Here is a 22,682-nt window from a genome sequence, read left to right as displayed (position 1 = left end):
ACCCGTGGGGAAGAAACTGGTGAAATGGGATCCCTCCTCTACCAAATTCTGCCTTCTAGAGCTAGGTAGGGAATTTTGCTTCTCTCCAAAGTTGAAGTTTCGTTAAGTTCTTGGAACCCAAAGTGTGAAAATTTTACTAAGTAAAATAATTTAACTCTGTGTGTATACAAAAAAATTAGCCGGGCGTGGTGGTGGGCACCTGTAGTCCCAGCTACTCAGGAGGCTGAGGCAGGAGAATAGCTTGAACCTGGGAGGCAGAGCTTGCAATGAGCTGAGATCATGCCACTGCACTCCAGCCTGGGCAGCAGAGTGAGACTCCGTCTCAAAATAAAAGGCTAAGTAATGTGGACACAACATGATATTAGGCTTTATTTGAATTTAAAATCTTGATTCCATCCAGGGACATTTTTTACCCAAGCACCTCAGAGACTGGCTTAGGGTTTTTCTTGAGAAGACTGTACAAGGCTTCTAATCATACGCAAACCCTCCACAGCCCACGGCTCCAACCCACAGCACCTCCTGCAGTCCTGGAGGGAAAAGGGATAGTAACATGAAGTGTCTGAAGATCTATTTCACCTCTTTTCCTTGTGAATCGTGACATTTTAAATGCATTTCTTGACAGGATTCTATTTTGAAAGAAGGATGCTCAATCTGTACCTTTTATGCTTGTTTCTTCTCCATCAATAATATGTCAGTCAACTGCTTGTCGGAGACACTTAGCTGCTGACAAGTCCTCATAACCTGACTAAGGTAAACTGCCAAGAGATGCTTGCACTGGAATATAAAACACACACACCTATTAGAAATAGGCAGGGCCGAGGCTGGCCAGTCTAACCAAGATTTCTCATTACCATCTTATTTGGCAGGAAAAGACTAGAGCACACAGATTACAGGGTCTCTAACTGATTGTCTAAAAACTGGACAGGCCGGGCATGGTGGCTCATGCCTGTCATCCCAGCACTTTGGGAGGCCGAGGCATGTGGATCACTTGAGGTCAGGAGTTCAAGACCAGCTGGGCTGATGTGGCAAAACCCCATCTCCACTAAAAATACAAAAATTAGCTGGGCATGGTGGTGCACGCCTGTAATTCCAGATACTCAGGAGGCTGAGGCATGAGAATCGCTTGAACCCAGGAGGTAGAGGCTGCAGTGAGCTGAGATCACGCCACTGCACTATAGCCTGGGCGACAGAGCCAGACTCCATCTCAAAAAATAAATAAATAAAAACTGCAGATAAAGATAATGAGACAGGTGTATTCTCTTTAGAAATCAGAGTGGACAAAGACAGACTTACTTTGCCTGCTGCTTTGGAAAACGGCTTAGATCCATCAGGCACAAGGTATGTAACCCATGGTGAAAACCAAGACTAGCTGCGCTCCTCACTTTAGTCCTAAGTGATATTTCTTCCTTGCCTTCAGAAAGCTGTCACAGCAATGGCTAACATTCCTTGAGGCACTATGCTGTGAAGTGCTTTCCACAGATTACCTCACTGAAATCTGACAGCTCCCTAGGAAGACAGGTATTGTACCCAGATGCTCATCAGAGTCTCTAGGCTACTCTCTTAGCTACTGTGTTATACTTCTGGGGTTGGGGGGCGGGGAGTAGTGGCGAAACTCTTGCATATATTGGCCTGTACACGCTTCTGGGGAGATGATTATGTTGCAGCTGATGTCAGAGAACACAGCTTTATGTTGCAGCTGATGTCAGAGAACACAGCTTTAGATCCTGAAGGGGCCCTGGTTCAATCCTGTCTCTTGCAGTTGAGATAAACTTCCGGCACATCAGTTATGAATGTGGTCTCTTGTACAATGGTATACCCAACTTGCCAGCCAGGTCCCAAGATGTTTAAGAAGTTAACAGTGTAAAAGAAGGGAAGAATGGAGTGGACACCATTATTTGCTTCTTTGGCAAGACTTAAAAAATAGCTGCCTGCTTTCAGGAAGGTGGCGTTTTTCCCTTTGGAATAAGGTGTGTATGAGTATGTCCTGTTTCTGCTTCATGATCTGGACTCTGATGAAATTGGCAAAGGCTTAAAGGAATAGGTGAAGGTACTCATGCCCCATGTGAAGGTCAAGTGTGGTGTCAGGCTGTCTTACAGGTAGTGCAAAGATATACGACATGGCTGAAGGTAGGATATGCAAAGTTGCCAACATCGAATTTTAGTTCATACTTTTATGGGGCCATCTAATTCCCCTTTTTTTACTTCTCAAAGCTTCACTCATGATCTTTTAAATAAAAATTCAGGAAATTGATGTAGTTCTAAAAATGACATTGCATTTTGAGAGGCTAAACCCCTAAGAGATGACTAACTGAAGTCAAGGACAAAAAGCTACCATTTGTTTCAACATGTAGTAAGATTCCCATTTTGTAAAATAGTTAAACCACAAAGTAAGGCCAATTTCTCTCTACATTCAACTACAGTGGGAAGAGCCTTCCCCGTCCTCACCAGGATGCTGTCACTCTTCCGTAGCACTGAGAAGGCAAATGCAGGACATGAACAGTAATGACAAGAAGCCAGACACGTGTATGTTTTACCAGAACTTCCAAGCACCTACAAAGAAAGGATAGATGGGATCAGACCTCAGATGATGTGCTCGAAAAACCACCTCTTTCCCTTTTTATCTATGTAGACTCAGAGCTGCTCTGCAAATTGCACTGAGAAGAACTGCAGTTATGTTTTACATGAAAGACGAAACAACTTCTCTTCCTTCAGCGTGCAGACTCTCCCTTCCTCACCTCAGTGCTTACCTTTAGGACTTCATATAAAGGAATTGAAAAGTTTCAGATTAGTTCAACCAACCACATAGACCATTCTCTTCCGACGCCTAGTGGTTCATGGGGCCCACTCTATGGGCAGACTGTAAGAAGGAAGTGGAGGGGCAATCTCTCATCTACATTTCATTGTGGGGGTTCTTAACCTTTGGTATTTCACAGCAGGTGTGTAAATTTCTAAAGCTTCCTACATACCTAAAGAGAGAGTAAAAACAGGCAAAGCATCAGTAGCAGGGCAGGAGTAAGACAGGTCTCAGGCCAGGTGTGGTGGCTCAAGCCTGTAATCCCAGCACTTTGGGAGGTTGAGGTGGGAGGATCACTTGAGCCCCAGAGTTCAAGACCAGCCTGGGCAACATGGTGAGACCTCGTCTCTATTAAAAAAATTTTTTTTTAAAGTCAGGTGTGGTAGCACATGCCAGTAGTCCCAGCTACTTGGGAGGCTGAGAGGGGAGGAATGCTTGAGCCTGGGAGGTCAAGGCTGCAGTGAGCTGTGATTGCACCACTGCACTGCAGCCTGGGTGACAAAGACCCCGTCTTTAAAATAAAGATAGGTCATAGAAGAAAAGAAGAAACTGGGAAGAGGCTTTTGAAAAGCATTTGGGAACAGGAGAGCAGAGAGAATAAATAAAGCAAAGACCCTTGTGAAAGGAATGACTCAGCTGTTAAGGATGGAGGTCTCAGGAAAAGAGGCAGGCCCAGATCTGCCTACTCATCTAGCAGGATGGAAGGAGGACCCTGATACATAGTGGGCTGGGAAGAGGCACAGTCTAACAGTCTTGGTGGTGGTCAAGAGGGACAAAAAGGAAAGGTACAGGAAAAACAAGATACATCTGTAGTATGATTGCACAAATTTGTTGGAGAAATCCTTTAAGTCTCTCTACCACCAGCCAGTCAAAAACTTTTTGTTGAGGTCTTCATTCCTAGAGTTAACTTCCCAGTTGGAGGCGTAAGATTCTTATTAGTATCTGAGGGAAGCAGAAATGTCCTGAGGGTGATTTTATAATGAATTGCCACTTAGGAATTTGCCACACGGCCTTCAAAGCACTTTTAGGCTCTCAGATGGCAATCTAAATGAAAAAGCAAGAACTTTAAAATTTTTTTTGAATTACAATGTTAGCACTCCTAGGATTCTTTAACCTTTCTTACCCGCAGAGACTGAAGCTACAGGTGTGGTCTGACTGCAAGAACAAACAGCAGGTTCCAGTGCTGCGCTTTTGTCGCATTTTCAGCGGTTCATATAATGCAGTTATCCCACTACAGCTTTTATTAACATTTTTTTAAAATTTCTATTTTTTGGAGACAGGGTCTTGTTCTGTCATCCAGGCTGGAGTACAGTGGTGTGATCATAGCTCATTGCAATCTTCAATTCCTCGGCTAAAGTGATCCTCCCACCTCAGTGTCCTGAGTAGGCAGGAGTACTGGCGTGCACCACCACCACACTATGCTAATTTTAAACATTTTTTGTAGAGATGGGGTCTTGCTATGTTGTCCAGGCTGGACTTGAACTGCTGGGCTTAAGTGATCCTCCCACCTTGGCCTCCCAAAGCACTGGGATTACAGGCATGAGCTACCACAGCCAGCCTCAGTGTGGTTTTTTGACAGTCAGAATTCCTTGGGAGTTACCAAAAATGGCCAATGATTGGGTAAGAAGATACCTACTGAACACATTCAAGATTTCAGTTGAGGCCGGGCACAGTGGCTTACGTCTGTAATTTCAGCACTTTGGGAGGCCGAGGTGGGAGGATCATGAGCTCAGGAGTTCAAGACCAGCCTGGTCAATATGGTGAAATCCCGTCTCTACTAAAAATATGAAAACTGGCTGGGCGTGGTAGTGAGTGCCTGTAATTCCAGCTACTCAGGAGGCTGAGGCAGGGGAATCGCTTGAACCCAGGAGGCGGAGGCTGCAGTGGGCCAAGATTGCATCACTGTACTCCAGCCTGGGGGACAGGGCAAGACTCTGTCTCAAAAAAAAAAAATTTCCGCCCAGTTACAAATTAGGTGTTGAAAAAGCACACCTTGCATATTACCTACCGCAAGGCTCTGACGTGTTATTAACATATCACCTAAACCATTCAGTATCAATGGAGAGATTTCCCCGCATGTGTGGAAGCTTACACTGAAGGAAGAGCATTAAAGCAGATTGGTTTTCACTTAATCCTAAAGAAAAAACTCACAACATCCAGCAGTGACATGTATAATTCTTTTTTTTTTTTTTTGAGACTCCATCTCAAAAAAAAAAAAAAAAGTTCAACTGCCTAAAGCAATAAACACTGAAAGAGGTTAAATTTTGAATTTGCTTTTCGCTTATCTAGCAGTAGACAACTAATGAACCCAATAATCAGGCAAAATCTGAGTTAGAAACATTTAGAACTGGAAATTGACCTTAAGGATAACATAATTCAATTCCTTCACCCTTCAGTGAAAAAACAACTTCCTCTTACAGGAATTGCTCCTAGTTTTCCTGCTTATAGTCTGGAATGTTTATCCCCAGAAGGAGAGAGCTTTTTAAAAAAGGAACATGCTGGAAAGAGGATACTCAGACCATGGCTGACTGCACTTGTAGGAACCTCATTTGGAGGTGGTTTCTACTATGGTTCTACTGTGGTTTCAGTTAGGTCACCAGGAGAGGTGACCCATGTACGAGGTCATCCATTCATGGGTACAGTTTTATTTTATGACTGCTCCAAGCCTCTTAGGACACTCTACAGTGTCTCTGTTGTTCCTTGTGTTGGGTGCTTCTCTCTGAAAACAGGATTATACATTCCTGTCCTGTTGAATACAGGCTGGCCATGTGACCTGCTTTAGTAAAATCTGAGTAGCCAAGCAGAAAAATGTTAAAAATTGTGTACCATGTTTTCCTTTTTCTCTTTGAGATTCACAGTGTTCCAGATATGGGCTGCTTCACTCACTGGGATCCCTGCATGAAGCTGTTTTGGAATAGAGCTACAACTGACTCCTGGTGGATACACAGCATGAATGAGATCTGAAACTTTGTTTTTGTAAGCCTTTCAGATTTGTGGTCATTGTTACCACAGCATAACTTAGCCTCTCCTGATTGAAATATCTCCCTTCTTAAGTGAACCAAAAAAGTATAACAAGTGGCCAGGTGCGGAGGCTCAGGCCTGTAATCCCAACACTTTGGAAAGCAAAGGTGGTGGATCACCTGAGGTCAGGAGTTCCAGACCAGCCTGGCCAACATGGTGAAACTCCGTCTCTACTAAAAATACAAAAATCAGCCAGGCGTCGTAGTGCACACCTGTAATCCCAGCTACTCAGGAGGCTGAGGCAGGAGAATCGCTTGAACCCAGGAGGCAGAGGTTGCGGTGAGCCAAGCATGCCATTGCATTGCAGCCTGGGCAACAGAGCGAGACTCCGCCTCAAAAAAAAAAAAAAAAGTATAGAAAACAACTCAGGTGTCAGCAACATAACAATGACTTTAGAATTTTTTCACATTACATCTGGAGAACAATAATATTAGAGTTGACCTATGGGATGAAGATTGACCTATGAAAAGATAACTAGCTGGGCATTGAGGCAGTATGTGACTCAACTTTTATCATCTCATAGAACTCCTGAATTCAGCCAAATTCTTACTATATTACCATACAATGCAACCATTAAGGTTAATTTGAGGGTGTATAAGATTTCTGCAGCTTCATTTAATTCAAAGTCCAAGATGACAGTAACAATTCTTGGAAGTTAGTATTTTATAATTAATAAAGCAATATAATATATACCAGATGTGAATGACAAAAACTAAACAAATAACTTAAACAAGTTACTGTTGACCAATGGGAAGAACAAAAAGTCAACAGTAATTAAAATATTTCAAACAAAAGTCTACTTGCCTAGGTCAAGTGTTGTGCCCATAATGGAATCAAGACCAAATATCCCAAACTAAAGCAAAGTGAAAAACCTGAAGGTCCCTCTAATTTCGGGTATTTTAGCTACCTAAAAACCAAAAATAAAAACACCAGGAAAGAGGACAGACACACTTCCTCAGGTACAAACTGTAAGTTCAGTGACTTCGATTATTAATCTCTAAGTTCTCCATGAGAAAATTCATCTAATAGGCAGTCTCTTTTGAGTAGGCCAATACCATCCAAAAGTTTTTTTTTTTTTTTTTTTTTTTGAGATGGAGTTCTGCTCTTGTCATGTCACCCAAGCTGGAGTGCAATGGTAAGATTTTGGCTCACTGCAACCTCCTTCTCCCGAGTTCAAATGATTCTCCTGCCTCAACCTCCCGAGTAGCGGGAATTACAGGCGCCCGCCACCACACCCAGTTAATTTTTGTATTTTTAGTAGACACGGGGTTTCACCATGTTGGCAAGCTGGTCTTGAACTCCTGACCTCAGGTGATCCACCTGCCTCGGCCTCCCAAAGTGCTGGGATTACAGGTGTGAGTCACCATGCCTGTCCATCCAAAAGTTTTAAACACAGCAACCAACACTAATTACCATATTTTCCTTAATGCAGAAATGCATGAAGATTTTACCAGATCAGTGTGAGGAAGGGCAAGTTAATTCACTCAGCAAAGGCATCTATCTGCCCAACCAGGCTTTGCTCGAGCCATTCACTCCCTAAGACCACTCACACGATCTTTCAATGAGAGTTAACCAATATGGTCTCACCTCTGAGTAGATAACTGTAAATAAACCAGAATTCAAACTCTGAAAAATTTACCCTTTTCTGGTCTCAGTAAGGCCTGGATTACATACAAGAGCTGATGGCTTTTAGACAGACACAAGACACATGGCTTCCAAGACAGACACAAAATTTTGGACACCACTGCCAATATTTTCATTTCATTCATGATTTCCTTCCTTCAATCCCAGCTGCACTTACCACTGTGTCTCATATAGCTAAACTGGGGTTGGGTGGTACAGGGAGAAGGGTCAGGTGGTTGGAGTCTGGCTCCCTGTTTATATAGTCTTTATTCATGTCTCATAAGACAGGCAGTGTGGGGTAGCCAGATGTGACTGTTACTTTACTTTTCTGCATTTCCGTTTCCTGCAAAAGAAATAAACTTGCTGGGTTTTTGCAGAGATGGGTCTTACTATGTTGCCTGGGTCAATAGAGGGTGAGATTATAGGCGTGAGCCACCATGCCAGGTGAGCAGACTTCTACACAATGCTCTTAGGTACAGTTAGTAGGTATTTATCTTATTATTATTATTTTTTTGAGATGGAATTTCACTCTTGTTTTGCAAGCTGGAGTACAGTGGCACGATCTTGGCTCACTGCAACCTCTGCCTCCCAGGTTCAAGCCATTCTCCTGCCTCAGCCTCCCGAGTAGCTGGGACTGCAGGTGTGTGCCACCACACTCGGCTAATTTTTTGTATTTTTAGTAGAAAGGAGGTTTCACCATGTTAGCCAGGATGGTCTTGAACTCCTGACCTCAGGTGATCCGCTTGCCTTGGCCTTCCAAAGTGCTGGGATTACAGGCGTGAGCCACCACACCCAGCCATCTTATTTTAGTTACAAAAATGTCTGGAGGATTTTGTTAAGTGAAACTATGCTAAGTGAAATAAGCCAGGTATAGAATGATAAATACCACATGATCTCACTTATATGTGGAATCTAAAAAAAGCTGAACTCATAGGCTGGGTGCAGTGGCTCATGCCTGTGATCCCAGCATTTTGGGAGGCAGAGAGGGGAGGACTGCTTGAGGCCAGGAGTTCAAGACCAGCTTGGGCAATATAGCAAGACCCTGTCTTTCTTTAAAACAACAAAAAAAATGTTGAACTCATAGAAGAAGAAATAGTGGTTACCAGGGGCCTTGGGGTGGGGGAGGAAGAGGAAGATATTAGTCAAAGGGTATAAAATTTCAGTTAGGAGAAATAAGTTCAGGGTAACTATGGTACAACATGGTGAATATATTTAATAACAAAGTATTGGCGGGGATGGTGCTCATGTCTGTAATCCCAGTACTTTGAAAGGCCAAGGTGGGAGGCTTGAGCCTAGGAGTTTGAGACCAGCCTGGGCAACAGAGTGAGACCCTGTCTCTATAAAAACAAAGAAATAAAAGACTGAAGTACTGTAAATTTGAAGATTGCTAAGATAGTGGATTTTAAGTGATCTCACCACAAAAAAAAATAAGTATGTAAGGTATTAGATACGCTATTTAGCTTGATTCAGTTAGTTATTCTACAAGGTATCCATATATCAAAACATCATGTTATATGCCATGAATATAGACAATTTCTGTCAGTTAAAAGTAAATAAAAATTTTTAAAAATTATCAATTTGTTAATTTTACCAAGTTGGGGCAAAAGCTTTTTAACAGTCGAGGAACTATTTAAAGCTAGTCACCAGCTTCTACAGAGATGAAGAAAACATTTTGTCCTAAGGGGTTTCTGTAGGGATCACCCCCATCTGTGCACTTCTACCTGGTAAACATGCCTTCCACTGGGTGATGAGATTAAGGTGATGGACTGTCGATCAACTAGGTCCAAGGCCTGGGTGGCTGATGAGCCAAAGAGAAACTTCAGCCTGTGAAATAAAAACACTTCAGATTAGAAGGCCTGATTCTCAAAGTCACCTCAGTAACTTGACCCAAAGGATCACTAGCCTTAGCATTTTTTAAAAATTCATTTTAATTTCGAAAAAAGGAAAATAATACAGCAAAACCCATGGACCCATTCACTCCCCAGAATTAATGATAATATCTTCTGTACTTACTTCAGATCTTCTTGTATTTTATATATATGTGTGTATATATTTTATATATATATATGTTTTTTTTTGTTTTGAGATGGAGTTTCACTCTTGCTGCCCAGGCTGGAGTGCAAATGGTGCAATCTCAGCTCACTGCAACCTCCACCTCCCGGGTTCAAGCGATTCTCCTGCCTTAGCCTCCCAAGTAGCTGGGATTGCAGGCATGTGCCACCACGCCTGGCTAATTTTGTATTTTCAGTAGAGACGAGGTTTCTCCATGTTGGTCAGGCTGCTCTCAAACTCCAGACCTCAGGTGATCTGCCCGCCTCGGCCTCCCAAAGTGCTGGGATTACCGTATGAGCCACAGTGCTCAGCCTGTATTATATTTTTAATACAGGGAGTACACTGTTAGTGATAAAGAAGCCCTCTTTATACTTCTTTGTAGTGCTTCCTGTACTTCCTCTTACCTTCCCCTTATCCCCGAGGTAACCACATGCATTTGTTGGTTTCCTTCCTGTTAATGTGTTCATATTAAATATTATATGTAGAACATGGCCGGGCGCGGTGGCTCAAGCCTGTAATCCCAGCACTTTGGGAGGCCGAGACGGGCGGATCACGAGGTCAGGAGATCGAGACCATCCTGGCTAACACGGTGAAACCCCGTCTCTACTAAGAAATACAAAAAACTAGCCGGGCGAGGTGGCGGGTGCCTGTAGTCCCAGCTACTCGGGAGGCTGAGGCCGGAGAATGGCGTAAACCCGGGAGGCGGAGCTTGCAGTGAGCTGAGATCCGGCCACTGCACTCCAGCCTGGGCTACAGAGCGAGACTCCGTCTCAAAAAAAAAAAAAAAAAAATATATATATATATATATGTAGAACATATGTATGCATACATAATAAACACATGTGCATACATGTATGCATATACATATATGATATTGTTTTAAAACATAAAAGATATATTGTAGGCTTCTTTTTGCTGTTCCTGAAATAGCTCATGAAAAATAAAAGAAAATATAAAATATCATAGAATTCTTTTGGCAACTTGCATTTTTCTACTCAATGCATTTTTGAAAATGAGGCATGTTTGACAAACATCTATTTTTACTTTACCTTTGAATAATATTCCATTATATGTACACACTGAATTTTATTTAAATACCCTATGTATGGACATTCTGTGTCCATTTTATACTATTATAAATAATACTCGATTATCCCCATACGTATCCTTTGGCATACATCTCTGAAAATCCTCCTTTAGTTTATGTAACTAAAGGATACGTTCATTTTTCAACTTTAATAGATATTGCCAATAGCTCTCCAAAGTGGAAACGGGGCCAGGTGTGGTGGCTCATGCCTGTAATCCCAGCATTTTGGAAGGCTGAGGCAAGAGGATCGCTTGAGTCCAGGAGTTCAAGACCAGTGTGAGCATGTAGCGACACCCCATCTCTAAAGAAAAAGAAAAAAAAACTAAAACACATAAAAAAGTGAAAACAGGACTCCCACCAGCGCTGCGTTAAGACTTCTATTTTCTCAGGCCGGGCGCGGTGGCCCACGCCTGTAATCCTAGCACTTTGGGAGGCTGAGGCAGACAGATCACCAGAGGTCAGGAGATCAAGACCATCCTGGCTAACATGGTGAAACCCCGTCTCTACTAAAAATACAAAAAATTAGCCGGGCGTGGTGGCACACGCCTGTAGTCCCAGCTACTCAGGAGGCTGAGGCAGGAGAATCACTTGAACCCGGGAGGCGGAGGTTGCAGTGAGCCGAGATTGTGCCATTGCACTCCAGCCCAGGTGACAGAGCAAGACTCCGTATCAAAAAACAAACAAAAAAAACAGACAGAAAAACCAGACTTCTATTTTCTCCATGTCCCCACTAACACCAGTATTATCAGGCTTTTTTAAGTTTGTCCATCTGAAGATATTAAATGTGTACTTTTTGGATTAGTAATAAGGTTCTCCAACTGTTAAATGATACACAGGAAAAAATTTTTATATGTGAGAAAATTCTTATAATGTTAAGTGAGAAAGATTGGAAAGAAAATTATATTTTAGGAACTCTCAAGCATGTTAACTTTCTTAAAGGAAAGCTACAATTATGTCAAAATTAAAAGTTTAATTTTTTTTTTTTCCTTGAGATGGAGTCTCACTCTGTTGTCCAGGCTGGAGAGCAGTGGCACAATCTCGTCTCACTGCAATTTCCGCCTCCTGGGTTCAAGAGATTCTCCTGCCCCAGCCTCCCGAATAGCTGGGATTATAGGTGCAGGTCACCATGCCCAGGTAATTTTTATATTTTTTTTAGTAGAGATGGGCTTTTGCCATGTCTCAAACTCCTGATGCCTCGGCCTCCCAAAGTACTGGGGTTACAGGCGTGAGCCACCGTGTCCGGACTTTTTTGTTTTGTTTTGTTTTTTGAGACAAGGTCGTCATCCAGGCAGACTGGATTCCAGTGGTGCAGTCATGGCTCACTGCAGCCTGAACCCCCTGTGCTCAAGTGATCCTCCCACCACCTCAGCCTCCCTAGCAGCCAGGACTACAGGTATACACCACCACACCCAGCTAATTTTTTGATTTTGTAGAGACAGGGTCTCTCTGTGCTGCCTAAGCTGATCTCAAACTCCTGGCCCCAAGTGATCCTCAAGCTTTAGCCTGCCAAAGTACTGTTACTACAGGCGTGATGCACCATGCCTGGCCAAAATTTAATTTTTGGAAAGGGCAGTAAACCAAAATTTAAGTTTATAAAAGGCAGTAAAACCAAAATTTAAGTTTATTTAGTTTATAAAAATAACCCACACTTAGGCCAGGTGCAGTAGCTCATGCCTGTAATCCCAGCACTTTGGGTTGCCAAGGAGGGAGGATCACAAGGTCAGGAGTTTGAGATCAGCCTGGCCAATATGGTGAAACCCCATCTCTACTAAAAATACAAAAATTTTAAAACATACATATTCTGGGTCAAAGAATATGTATGTTTCAAATTTTCTGTTTAAAAATAAAAACATTTAAGAGTGATTATTACTGGGTGGTATGATTATTGATGCTTTTTATAGGTTTTATTTTCCAATAAAAGTTTTTTGTAAGTGTGGGTTATTATTATTATTATTTTTGAGTTGGAGCCTCACTCTGTTGCCCAGGCTAGAGTGCAGTGGCACAACCTCGGCTCACTGCAACCTCCACCTCCCAGATTCAAGCGATTCTCCTGCCTCAGCCTCCCGAGTAGCTGGGATTACAGGCATGCGCCACCATGACCGGCTAATTTTTGTATTTTTAGTAGAGATGGGGTTTCACCATATTGGTCAGGCTGATCTCGAACTCCTGACCTTGTGATCCTCCCTCCTTGGCCACCCAAAGTGCTGGGATTACAGGCATGAGCTACCGCACCTGGCCTAAGTGTGGGTTATTTTTATAAACTAGAAAATAAAATGGCAGGGTTAAACTCAAACTGAAAAGTTAATGTTTTAAAGAACTTATATGACTTAACACAGAGTAAGACAAACCTAGTAAGTCTTCAAAATTAAAATGTTCAACTTCTTACTTCATTTTTTAACAAACCAGCCACATATAGAACAAATTATTGGGGGAAATAGAAAAGAGTGCTTTGAATTTTTATATTAAACATATGAAGATTTAGTCTACAAAATAACAAAATACAAAACACAATGAAATAGTTTGTCGGGAACCTTACCAATCAATCATAGCAGTTACCTTTAAGGATTTTTTAAGGCCAGGTGTGGTGGCTCATGCCTGTAACCCCAGTACCCTGGGAGGCTGAGGCAGGCGGAACTCCTGACCTCATCATCCGCCTGCCTCAGTGTGCGGCACCTGTAGTCCCAGCTACCCAGGAGGTTGAGGCAGGAGAATTGATGAAACCTGGGAGGCAGAGGCTGCAGTGAGCTGAGATGGCGCCACTGTACTCCAGCCTGGGCGACAGAGCGAGACTCTGAAAAAAAAAAAAAAAAAAGACTTTTTTTAACCTGCTCTTTCCACTATAATACCTATTGTGAACATCTCTTGAATGCATTAAAGATTTTTCCATATCACTTTTAATGGCTACGAATAATTCTACTGTAAAGATGAATCATTTTTATTCTCTTCAAACCCCATGAATTATTGTTTCTAGGTTTTATTGCTACCACAAACAATACTGGATATTCATCACACTAAGAATATCCTCACTGTAAAATCTTTACGTCCATCTATAATTAATTCCTGGGTATATGTTCTTCTATGTGGAATTTCTGGGTCAAAGAATATGTACGTTTTAAAGTTTCTATTGCCTGTTACCCTGCAATTTATATTCCTGTTATAAATGATCCCTTTCCCCATATTTCTGTCAACTTCTTTTCTGTGGTCACTAATTTTCTAGATGAAAAGTTATGTTAATTTGTATTTTTGTGGTCACCAGTAAGATTTATCTTTTTCCTCCCAAAGTATTTGGTTATTTGCATCTTTTATTCTTTGCCCTTTTGTTTTTAAAGTAGTACATTTTTTTCCAGTAACATTTAATTCTTATTAAAAATTTAAGAAATACAGTAAAGGTTACAGCCCTTCCCTCAATTCTACCTCCTTCCTTGCCCCGAAGAAAAAACAGTGGTAGAGCTTGGTATATATTCTTCAGAACTTTAATTTTTTTAGAGACGAGGTCTCACATCACCCAGGCTGGACTGTAGTGCCACAATCATAGCTCACTGCAGCCTCGAACTTCTGGGCTCAAACAATCCTCCTGGAACAGGTTTTTTTTTTTTTTTTTTTTTTTTTTTTTTTTTTTGAGACAGTCTTGCCTCTGTCACCCAGGCTAGAGTGCAATGGCACTATCTCAGCCCACTGCAACCTCCGTCTCCTGGGTTCAAGCGATTCTCCTGCCTCAGCCTCCAGAGTAGCTAGGATTACATGTGCCTGTCACCATGCCTGGCTCGTTTTTGTATTTTTAGTAGAGATGGGGTTTCACCATGTTGGTCAGGCTGGTCTCAAACTCCTGACCTCAGGTGATCCACCCGCCTCGGCCTCCCAAAGCATTGGGATTACAGGCGTGAGCCATCGCACCTGGCCAGGACTTTTAAATATAAGTGTATGTCAGCAATTAAGTATCACTTATACCTAGGTAGCTTTCACTTTTTTGATCTCTGCAATTTTGAACTAACCACTCTATTTTATTCTCATTTAAGTAGTCATATCATCTGCAAATAAATGGTAATTGTCTTTCCTTGCAGATAGGTACATTTCTAATTTCTTTTTCATGTGTTAAATAGCTACAATTTTTTTTTTTTTTGATAGAGTTTCCCTTTTTTTTTTTTTTTTTTTTTTTTTTTTTTTTTTTTTTTTTTTTTTGAGACGGAGTCTAGCTCTGTCGCCCAGGCTGGAGTGTAGTGGCCGGATCTCAGCTCACTGCAAGCTCCGCCTCCCGGGTTTTTTACGCCATTCTCCTGCCTCAGCCTCCCGAGTAGCTGGGACTACAGGCGCCCGCCACCTCGCCCGGCTAAGTTGTTGTATTTTTTAGTAGAGACGGGGTTTCACCGTGTCAGCCAGGATGGTCTCGATCTCCTGACCTCGTGATCCGCCCGTCTCGGCCTCCCAAAGTGCTGGGATTACAGGCTTGAGCCACCGCGCCCGGCCTAGAGTTTCCCTTTTATTGCCCAGACTGGATTACAATGGGGCGATCTTGGTTCACGGCAACCTCTGCCTCCCGGGTTCAAGGAATTCTCCTGCCTCAGCCTACAGAGTAGCTGGGATTACAGGCATGCACCACCATGCTTGGCTAATTTTGTATTTTTAATAGTGACAGGGTTTCTCTATGTTGGTCAGGCTGGTCTCGTACTCCCGACCTCAGGTGATCTGCCTGCTTCAGCCTCCCAAAGTGCTGGGATTACAGGCGTGAGCCACTGCACCTGGCCAACAGCCACAATTTTTAAAACAGTGTTAAATAAGAGTGGCAAATAGGACAATACTGGATATCATGTTGGCTATTCAATTGAGACAATTTTTAAGAATCATGTCAAGAAAATATTATTCCTAGTTTATAAGAGTATTTTTTATTTTTATTTATTTATTTTTTTTGAGACAGAGTTTTGCTCTTGTTACTTAGGCTAGAGTGCAGTGGCACAATTGCAGCAAGATATGCAACCACCACCTCCCGGGTTCAAGCAATTCTCCTGCCTCAGCCTCCCAAGTAGCTGAGATTACAGGTGTGTGCCACCACGTCCCGCTACTTTTGTATTTTTAGTAGAGACAGGGTTTCACCATGTTGGTCAGGCTGAACTCTTGACCTTAAGTGATCCACCCGCCTCAGTCTCTCAAAGTGCTGGGATTGCAGGTGTGAGCCATGGTGCCCAGACTTTTATTCTATTTTTAACATTTTTTTTGTAGAGATGGGGGTCTCCCTATTTTGCTCAAGCTGGTCTCGAACTCCTGGGCTCAAACAGTCCTCTTGCCTTTGCCTCCCAAAGTGCTGGGATTACATGTGTGAGTCACAGTGCCTGGTAGTAAGAATATTTTTATTTATCTTTCATTTATTTATTTATTTATGAGACGGAGTCTCACTCTGTCCCCAGGCTGGAGTGCAGTGGCGCGATCTTGGCTCACTGCAACCTCCACCTCCCAGGTTCAAGTGATTCTCCTGCCTCAGCCTCCCGAGGAGCTGGGACTACAGGTGCCTGCCACCACGTCCGGCTACTTTTTTGTATTTTCAGTAGAGAGGTGTTTCAATCTGTTGGCCAGGATGGTCTTGATCTTTTGATTTTGTGATCCACCTGCCTCAGCCTCCCAAAGTGCTGGGATTACAGGCGTGAGCCACTGTGCCCGGCTAAGAATATTTTTAAAAATGAAGAGTTGATGTTGAAAGGATTTTAACATTAATGGTTAAAAAAATAATCAAACACAACAGTATATGTACTTACGATAACAGATATTCATCAGGAACTGTAAAATGAGAATGGAAAAAACGTTAATCATATTAAGCCAGTGACCATTGACATAAAAATCTTAAAAAAAAAACTGTAACTACAAACACTTCTGTGTGTGATGGTCAACTGAACCTATGCATCTGGTTTTACTCCTTCTCCAAATCCCACTAAAACCATAATAAAAGGATTTCTTTTTTCTTCTTTTGAGATGGAGCCTTGTTCTGTCGCTCAGGCTGGAGTGCAATGGTGCAATCTTGGTTCACTGCAACCTCTGCCTCCTGGGTTTAAGCCATTCTCCTGCCTCAGCCTGGGACTACAGGCATGCACTACCACGCCCAGCTAATTTTTTTTGGTATTTTTAGTAGATACGGGATTTCACCATGCTGGCCACGCTGGTCTCAAATACCTGACCTCAAGTGATCCACCCGCCTTGGCCTCCCAAAGTGCTGGGATTACAGACGTGAGCCACCGCGCCCGGCCAGATTTCTTTTTAAAAGTATGAATTCCAAAGGATGAGAAGGACAGGGAGAAACAACAGCTATGATACACTGGAAGCTGATAGAAGAGTGGAAAATGATTTATAAGACCTAAGAAAACTGAATCCTAGGCTAGCAATGGGGAGAGTCAAGCACCAGCCTGAGTTACACTGCAAAATCCACCTCTCCCCTTCCCCAAACCCTAACAAATTGGCACCAAATAGCTTCACTGGGGATGAAGCAGGGATATGAAAATAAGACTCTTTTCAAGTACGTTTGAGAAGTAGTGGCACCCCAGTTCCCTCCACAGCTTTAGGTGACTGCCTTTCCCTCATTCTGGCAAAAGAGCTAGGTTTATCTTCTGGAGAAGTTCAAACATAGGCTATCTGCACTAGGGAAAAATACTAGGTACAGTGAAAGTCAAGGTGTCACACTGAAAACAGGATCTCCTGCTCTCTTCCCTAACATGGCTCCCATAACACGAGCAATCAGGCCTTCGCCCTCCAGCCAGGAGACTGGAAGTCTTCCCTGGGTATTTCCCAAGAGAAGTGGGAATGACACTGAAATGGTTTCCCCAACTAAACTGTCTAGTGAGAACAACTATAATGACGTTCATATTCCATATGCCCCTCTACCACCCAGAGCTTCCAAGAAGCTTTTTAGTCTTCCACTCTGAAATATGACTAGACAGCCAAGGGTTACCAGACAACAAAGGAAAAACGAAACAGAATAAAACAAACAGAAGAAAGTTAGAGGAAAAACTGCAGAAAGGAGAAAATTTTAAACATCTATTATTAATATTTTATCATTAGAAAAAAGTTAATGCAATCAGAAAACAGGCACAAAACATTAATAAGAAAAATAAATAATGAGAAAAAATAAATTTTCTGAAAAGAAGTTATAAATTAAAAATACATGGTACGTCCCTGTACTTTCAGCTACTTGGGAAGCTGAGGCAGTAAGACTGCTTGAAACCAAGAGTCTGGGGCCAGCCTGGGCAATACAATAAGACCCCGTCTCTCTCTCTTTTTTTTTTTTTTTTGGAGATGGAGTTTCACTCTTGTTGCCCAGGCTGGAGTGCGACAACACAATCTTGGCTCACCGCAACCTCCACCTCCTAAGTTCAAGCGATTCTCCTGCCTCAGCCTACAGAGTAGCTGGGATTATAGGCATGCACCACCACGCCCGGCTAATTTTGTATTTTTAGTAGAGACGGGGTTTCATCATGTTGGTCAGGCTGGTCTCGAACTCCTGACCTCAGGTGATCTGCCGGCCTTGGCCTCCCAAAATCCTGGGATTACAGGCATGAGCCACTGTGCCCGGCAAGACCCCATCTCTTAAAAAAAAAAAAGCAGAAATCCAACAGAAAATCTGGAAGATGAAGAAAGTTCCCAGGAAGTAGAGAATATATAAAAGAAACACAGAAGCCACAGTAAGTCAACCAGAAGGACAACAGAGGACATCCAGTAACTTAATTACACAAATACTGGAAAGAACAGAGAAAACAGATGGAGGGAACTCATCAGTCAAATAATTCAAAATTCCCTACAGCTGAAGGACATGAAGTTCTAGCTTGAAAGGGCCCACTGTGTGCCCACACTGTGAAGTGAAAAAAACAAACTTTATCGGAAGATTCAGAACACTGGTTATAAAGAAAAGATAATTCAAACTTCCAGAGAAAATAAAAGTCACACACAAAAATCAGGAGTAACACTAGAAGCCAGGAGGTAGAATAAGATTTTCAGATGTCTGAAGAAATATTTCCAACAAATAATTCAATACCTAGACAAACAATCACTTAAGTGTGAGGGTAGAAAACGAACTTTTTCAGCTGGGCGCGATGGTTCACGCCTGTAATCCCAGGACTTTGGGAGGCTGAGGTGGGCAGATCACCTGAGGTTGGGAGTTCAAGATCAGCCTGACCAACATTTAGTATCTCTACTAAAAATACAAAAACTATTAGCCGAGCATGGTGGCGCATGCTTGTAATCCCAGCTACTCGAGAGACTGAGGCAGGAGAATCCCTTGAACCCAGGAGGCGGAGGTTGTGGTGAGCTGAGATCGTGCCATTGCACTCCAGCCTGGGTGACAAAAGTGAAACTCCGTCTCAAAAAAAAAACAAAAAAACAAAAAAAACCCCACAACTTTTTCAGACATAAAAAGCCTCAAAAAGGGGCCAGTGTGGGGGCTCACAACTATAATCCCAGTACTTTGGGAGGCCAAGGCAAAAGGATCGCTTGAGCCCAGGAGTTCCAGACTAGCCCGGGCAACAAAGGAAGACCCCGTCTCTACAGAAAATAAAATGATCAGCTGGGCGTTAGGTGTGATTGCGCCAATGTACTCTAGGCTGGAGAACAGAGTGAGACCCGGTCTCAAAAAATAGAAAAGAAAGCCTCAAAAAGTACATCTCATGCCCCCTTCTTCAGGAAGCTGGCAGAGTATGTGTGCCATATAATAAGGTAGTAAGCCTGGGCAACACAGTGAAACCCTGTCTCTACAAAAAATACAAAAATTAGCTGGGCATGGTGGTACACACCTGTGGTACCAGTTACTCAGGAGCCTGAGACAAGAGCAGCTCTTCAGCCGGGGAAGTTGAGGTAGCAGTGAGCTATGATTGTGCCACTGCACTCCAGCCTGAGTAACAGAGCAAGACCTTGTCTCAGAAAAAAAAAAAAAAATTTACATGGGCCGGGTGCGGTGGCCCATGCCTGTAATCTTGGCACTTTGGGAAACCAAGGCAGGTGGATCTCTTGAGCCCCAGAGTTCGAGTTCAGCCTAGGCAACATGGTGAGACCCTGTCTCTACAAAAAAATGCAAAAAACTAGCCAGCCGTGGTATTGTGCACCTGCAGTCCCAGATACTCACTTGGGAGGCTGAGGTGGGAGGATCATGAGGCTAGAAGGTCTAAGGTACAGTGAGCTTTGATCATGCTATTGCACATCAGCCTGGGTGACAGTGAGACTGTCTCAAAAAAAAAAAGTAGTAAACCAAGAAAAAGAAAACTGTAGGATATACTAAACATAACACCCAACATAGATACAGAGAATTCCCAGATAATAATGGTGAAGAGAGATCTCAGGAAACAGCCAAGAGATTAGCCAGTCCATATTAAGCAAGTCAGAAGGCTCTAGAGATGTCTTCAGGAAGGTGAAACTGATAGCACACTTCATTCATCTGAACATCTTGAGGGGAGATTGAGAATACTAGTAAAGGATGTGAGGTTAAAGTAGGAATAAATATGTAAAAAACTGAACAAGTAAATAAAACCAAGACAGTTATAACTCCAGGGAAATCCAAAAGTTACAAAGAAAACGAAAAGTAATCATAGCTTCCTTCATGGTTCCACTGTGACTAGTTTATATATCATACAAGTATAAATTTGGAATCTTGATCTAAAAAAATTACCACTGAAGAATGGGAGTTAGGAAGGGTGTATAACTATACATTAATAGAACAAAGAATTTTTTTTTTTTTTTGAGACGGAGTCTCGCTCTGCCGCCCAGGCTGGAGTGCAGTGGCCGGATCTCAGCTCACTGCAAGCTCCACCTGCTGGGTTTACGCCACTCTCCTGCCTCAGCCTCCCGAGTAGCTGGGACTACAGGCACCCGCCACGTCACCCGGCTAGTTTTTTCTATTTTTTAGTAGAGACGGGGTTTCACCGTGTTAGCCAGGATGGTCTTGATCTCCTGACCTCGTGATCCGCCCGTCTGAACAAAGATTTTTAAAAACACATAAAACAGGGCTGCTGAAAATAAACATGAATCAACAGCATTGGTCCCTGTGTCTGAACCATGGGTGTCAGGGGCAATGATTATGCCCCCTTCAGGACTGTCAATGTGTCTTGTGAACCTTCTTGCAGGAGGGAAAAAACCCAAAACTGGCTGGGCACGGTGGCTCATGCCTGTAATTCCAGCATTTTGGGAGGCTGAGGTGGGTGGATCACAAGCTCAGGAGTTCAAGACCAGCCTGGCCAATATGGTGAAATCCCGTCTCTGCTAAAAATACACAAATTAGCTGGGTGTGGTGGCATGCACCTGTAGTCTCAGCTACTTGGGAGGCTGAGGCAGGAGAATCGCTTGAATTCGGGAAGTGGAGGTTGCGGTGAGCCAAAATGGTGCCATTGCACTTCAGCCTGGGAGACAGAGCAACACTCTGCCTAAAAAAAAAAAAAAAAGAAAAAACCAAACTGCTGTCAGTGTATGGATTAATCTATTCAGACACAGAACAGTTCTGGTGATGATTGTTTAAAGTGACAGTATTCCAAACCCTCAGGCCATCAAATTTTAGAGCCCAGAACAATTGTATAAGTTAACATCAGTTGGCTTTTTTCCCATCTTTTTTGGAATCAAGTATGTTTGAATACCTGGCTGCACTAATCTTTCAAGCACATATATTTAAGTCTCCTTAATTTTGACTGAGATGAGAAAACAAAAGTTGGCTTATTTTTCTCAGTTCCTTAAAAACAGTAACTCAAGATAAACCCTTTCAAAAATGCAGTACAGTACTTTTAAAACAAAAGACATCCACATTGAATAAGCAGTGGCAGTTTTGGGGCCTAATATGGCTGTTATTTATAAGCTGGCCATTTTTACATCGTGAGAGTAGTTCATTAGTCAATGCATTTTGATTAGATCAAATTTGATTTGATCTTATCCTAGCATACTCTGAACACATCTTGAGTTCAACCCTTCTCAAGTGATTTTGGCAAGTATAGCCAAAGAGCATCCTCTGCTGGTCAGAAAAAAAATGGTGCTTTCACAATACCCAGATTTACTCCAGTGATTGCATACGCATTTAGGGTTTGTGGTTCTCAAAATGCTTTTTTTTTTTTTTTTTTTTTTTTTTTTTTGAGACGGAGTTTCGCTCGTTGCCCAGGCTCGAGTGCAATGGCCCGATCTTAGCTCACTGCAACCTCCGCCTCCCGGGTTCAAGCGATTCTCCTGCCTCAGCCTCCTGAGTAGCTGGAATTACAGGCGCCCGCCACCACGCCCAGCTAATCTTTCGTATTTTTAGTAGAGACGAGGTTTCACCATGCTGGCCAGGCTGAAACCTGACCTCAGCTGAGGTCTCGAACTCCTGACCTCAGCTGATCCACCTGCCTCAGCCTCCCAAAGTGCTGGGACTACAGGCGTGAGCCACCGCGCCGGGCCTACTTTTTAAAGTGTATGAAAGCATTAACTTTAATGTTAACATCAGAATTTGAGAAAAAGAAGTTTAATAATTCAAAATTTCGTCTAAAATAATCCAGAACTCCACGTTTCTATCACTCACTGTAGGCTCCTGTCCCTTCCACCCCCGGGCGGGAACCCCTCCCAGGGACCCAGCCAGCTCTCAGCACTTCGGTCCCCACTGGTCTACTCGATCCGACGGAGGGGCTCCTGCAACTGCGCTGTACCCTAAATATTTGCTGAATCGTTTTGACTTTTACTTGTTCCAATTTCGCTTTTTTTTGGTTGCTTTTTTACGAACAAGAGGTTTAGAGAACCACATGGAAAAAAGGCAAGGCCAGGCCCGGACGCCCCGCCTCCTGCCTCCCGGCCCGGCGGTGCCCGGATGCCGGGCTCGCGCCCACGGCGCAGCCACACACGACCTCGATCCCGTACTTCGCGCGCTCTCTTGCACCGCCGCGGCCATCTCGCTCAGGAGCTCCTCCACGACTGCCGGCAACACTACGGCCATCGTACCGCAGGACACGCCCTCCACGACTGGTCAACCGCTGCGACGCTCCAACTGACCGCGCCTACCCGCGGAGGATTCCGACGCCCGCCGGGGCAGGGCGAGACAGAGTGACGTCGACGCGCGTGCGGACGCAAGGAGGTCCTGCTCAGTCGTCAGGGCCCGGCCAATCCAGAGGGCGCTCGCCGCGGGGGCGGGGACCA

The 22,682-nt window shown here is 43.3% G+C and overlaps 1 protein-coding gene and 1 long non-coding RNA gene across 4 annotated transcripts; one reads left to right on the top strand and one right to left on the bottom strand.

The window, feature by feature from the left end:
• Positions 1-343: 343 nt before the first annotated feature.
• Positions 344-22,594, bottom strand: ZSWIM7 (zinc finger SWIM-type containing 7). 3 transcript variants are annotated; one of them, XM_015118658.2, is made up of 6 exons: positions 22,407-22,594; positions 16,322-16,343; positions 9,160-9,262; positions 2,446-2,550; positions 658-774; positions 344-527 (listed from the first exon to the last, which is right to left on the bottom strand). In XM_015118658.2, the coding sequence occupies exons 1-5, from the start codon at positions 22,480-22,482 to the stop codon at positions 661-663; spliced, it is 420 nt and encodes a 139-aa protein (XP_014974144.2). In that variant the 5' UTR covers positions 22,483-22,594; the 3' UTR covers positions 344-527; positions 658-660.
• On the top strand, positions 1,555-1,821 carry LOC144335352 (uncharacterized). Its single transcript, XR_013406147.1, has 2 exons — positions 1,555-1,689; positions 1,722-1,821. It is a non-coding gene; the product is annotated as an uncharacterized LOC144335352 (long non-coding RNA).
• Positions 22,595-22,682: the final 88 nt, after the last annotated feature.

Source organism: Macaca mulatta, chromosome 16 (genome assembly GCF_049350105.2).
Source record: "Macaca mulatta isolate MMU2019108-1 chromosome 16, T2T-MMU8v2.0, whole genome shotgun sequence".
Lineage (NCBI taxonomy): Eukaryota > Metazoa > Chordata > Mammalia > Primates > Cercopithecidae > Macaca > Macaca mulatta.
Note: the sequence above shows the minus strand (reverse complement) of the source record. Positions and strands in the feature narration are given on the sequence as shown.

Bases quoted from the DNA above. Each gene is read 5' to 3' on its own strand.
- ZSWIM7 (XM_015118658.2), bottom strand. From the start codon at position 22,482: ATGGCCGTAGTGTTGCCGGCAGTCGTGGAGGAGCTCCTGAGCGAGATG. The intron at 2,551-9,159 runs GTAGAAGTGCAC...CTTTCTTTGTAG, and splicing joins GTGGAAGGCATGTTTACCAG to GTGCTTGGAAGTTCTGGTAA. The intron at 775-2,445 runs GTGAGGACGGGG...TTTATATTCCAG, and splicing joins GGAAGAGTGACAGCATCCTG to TGCAAGCATCTCTTGGCAGT.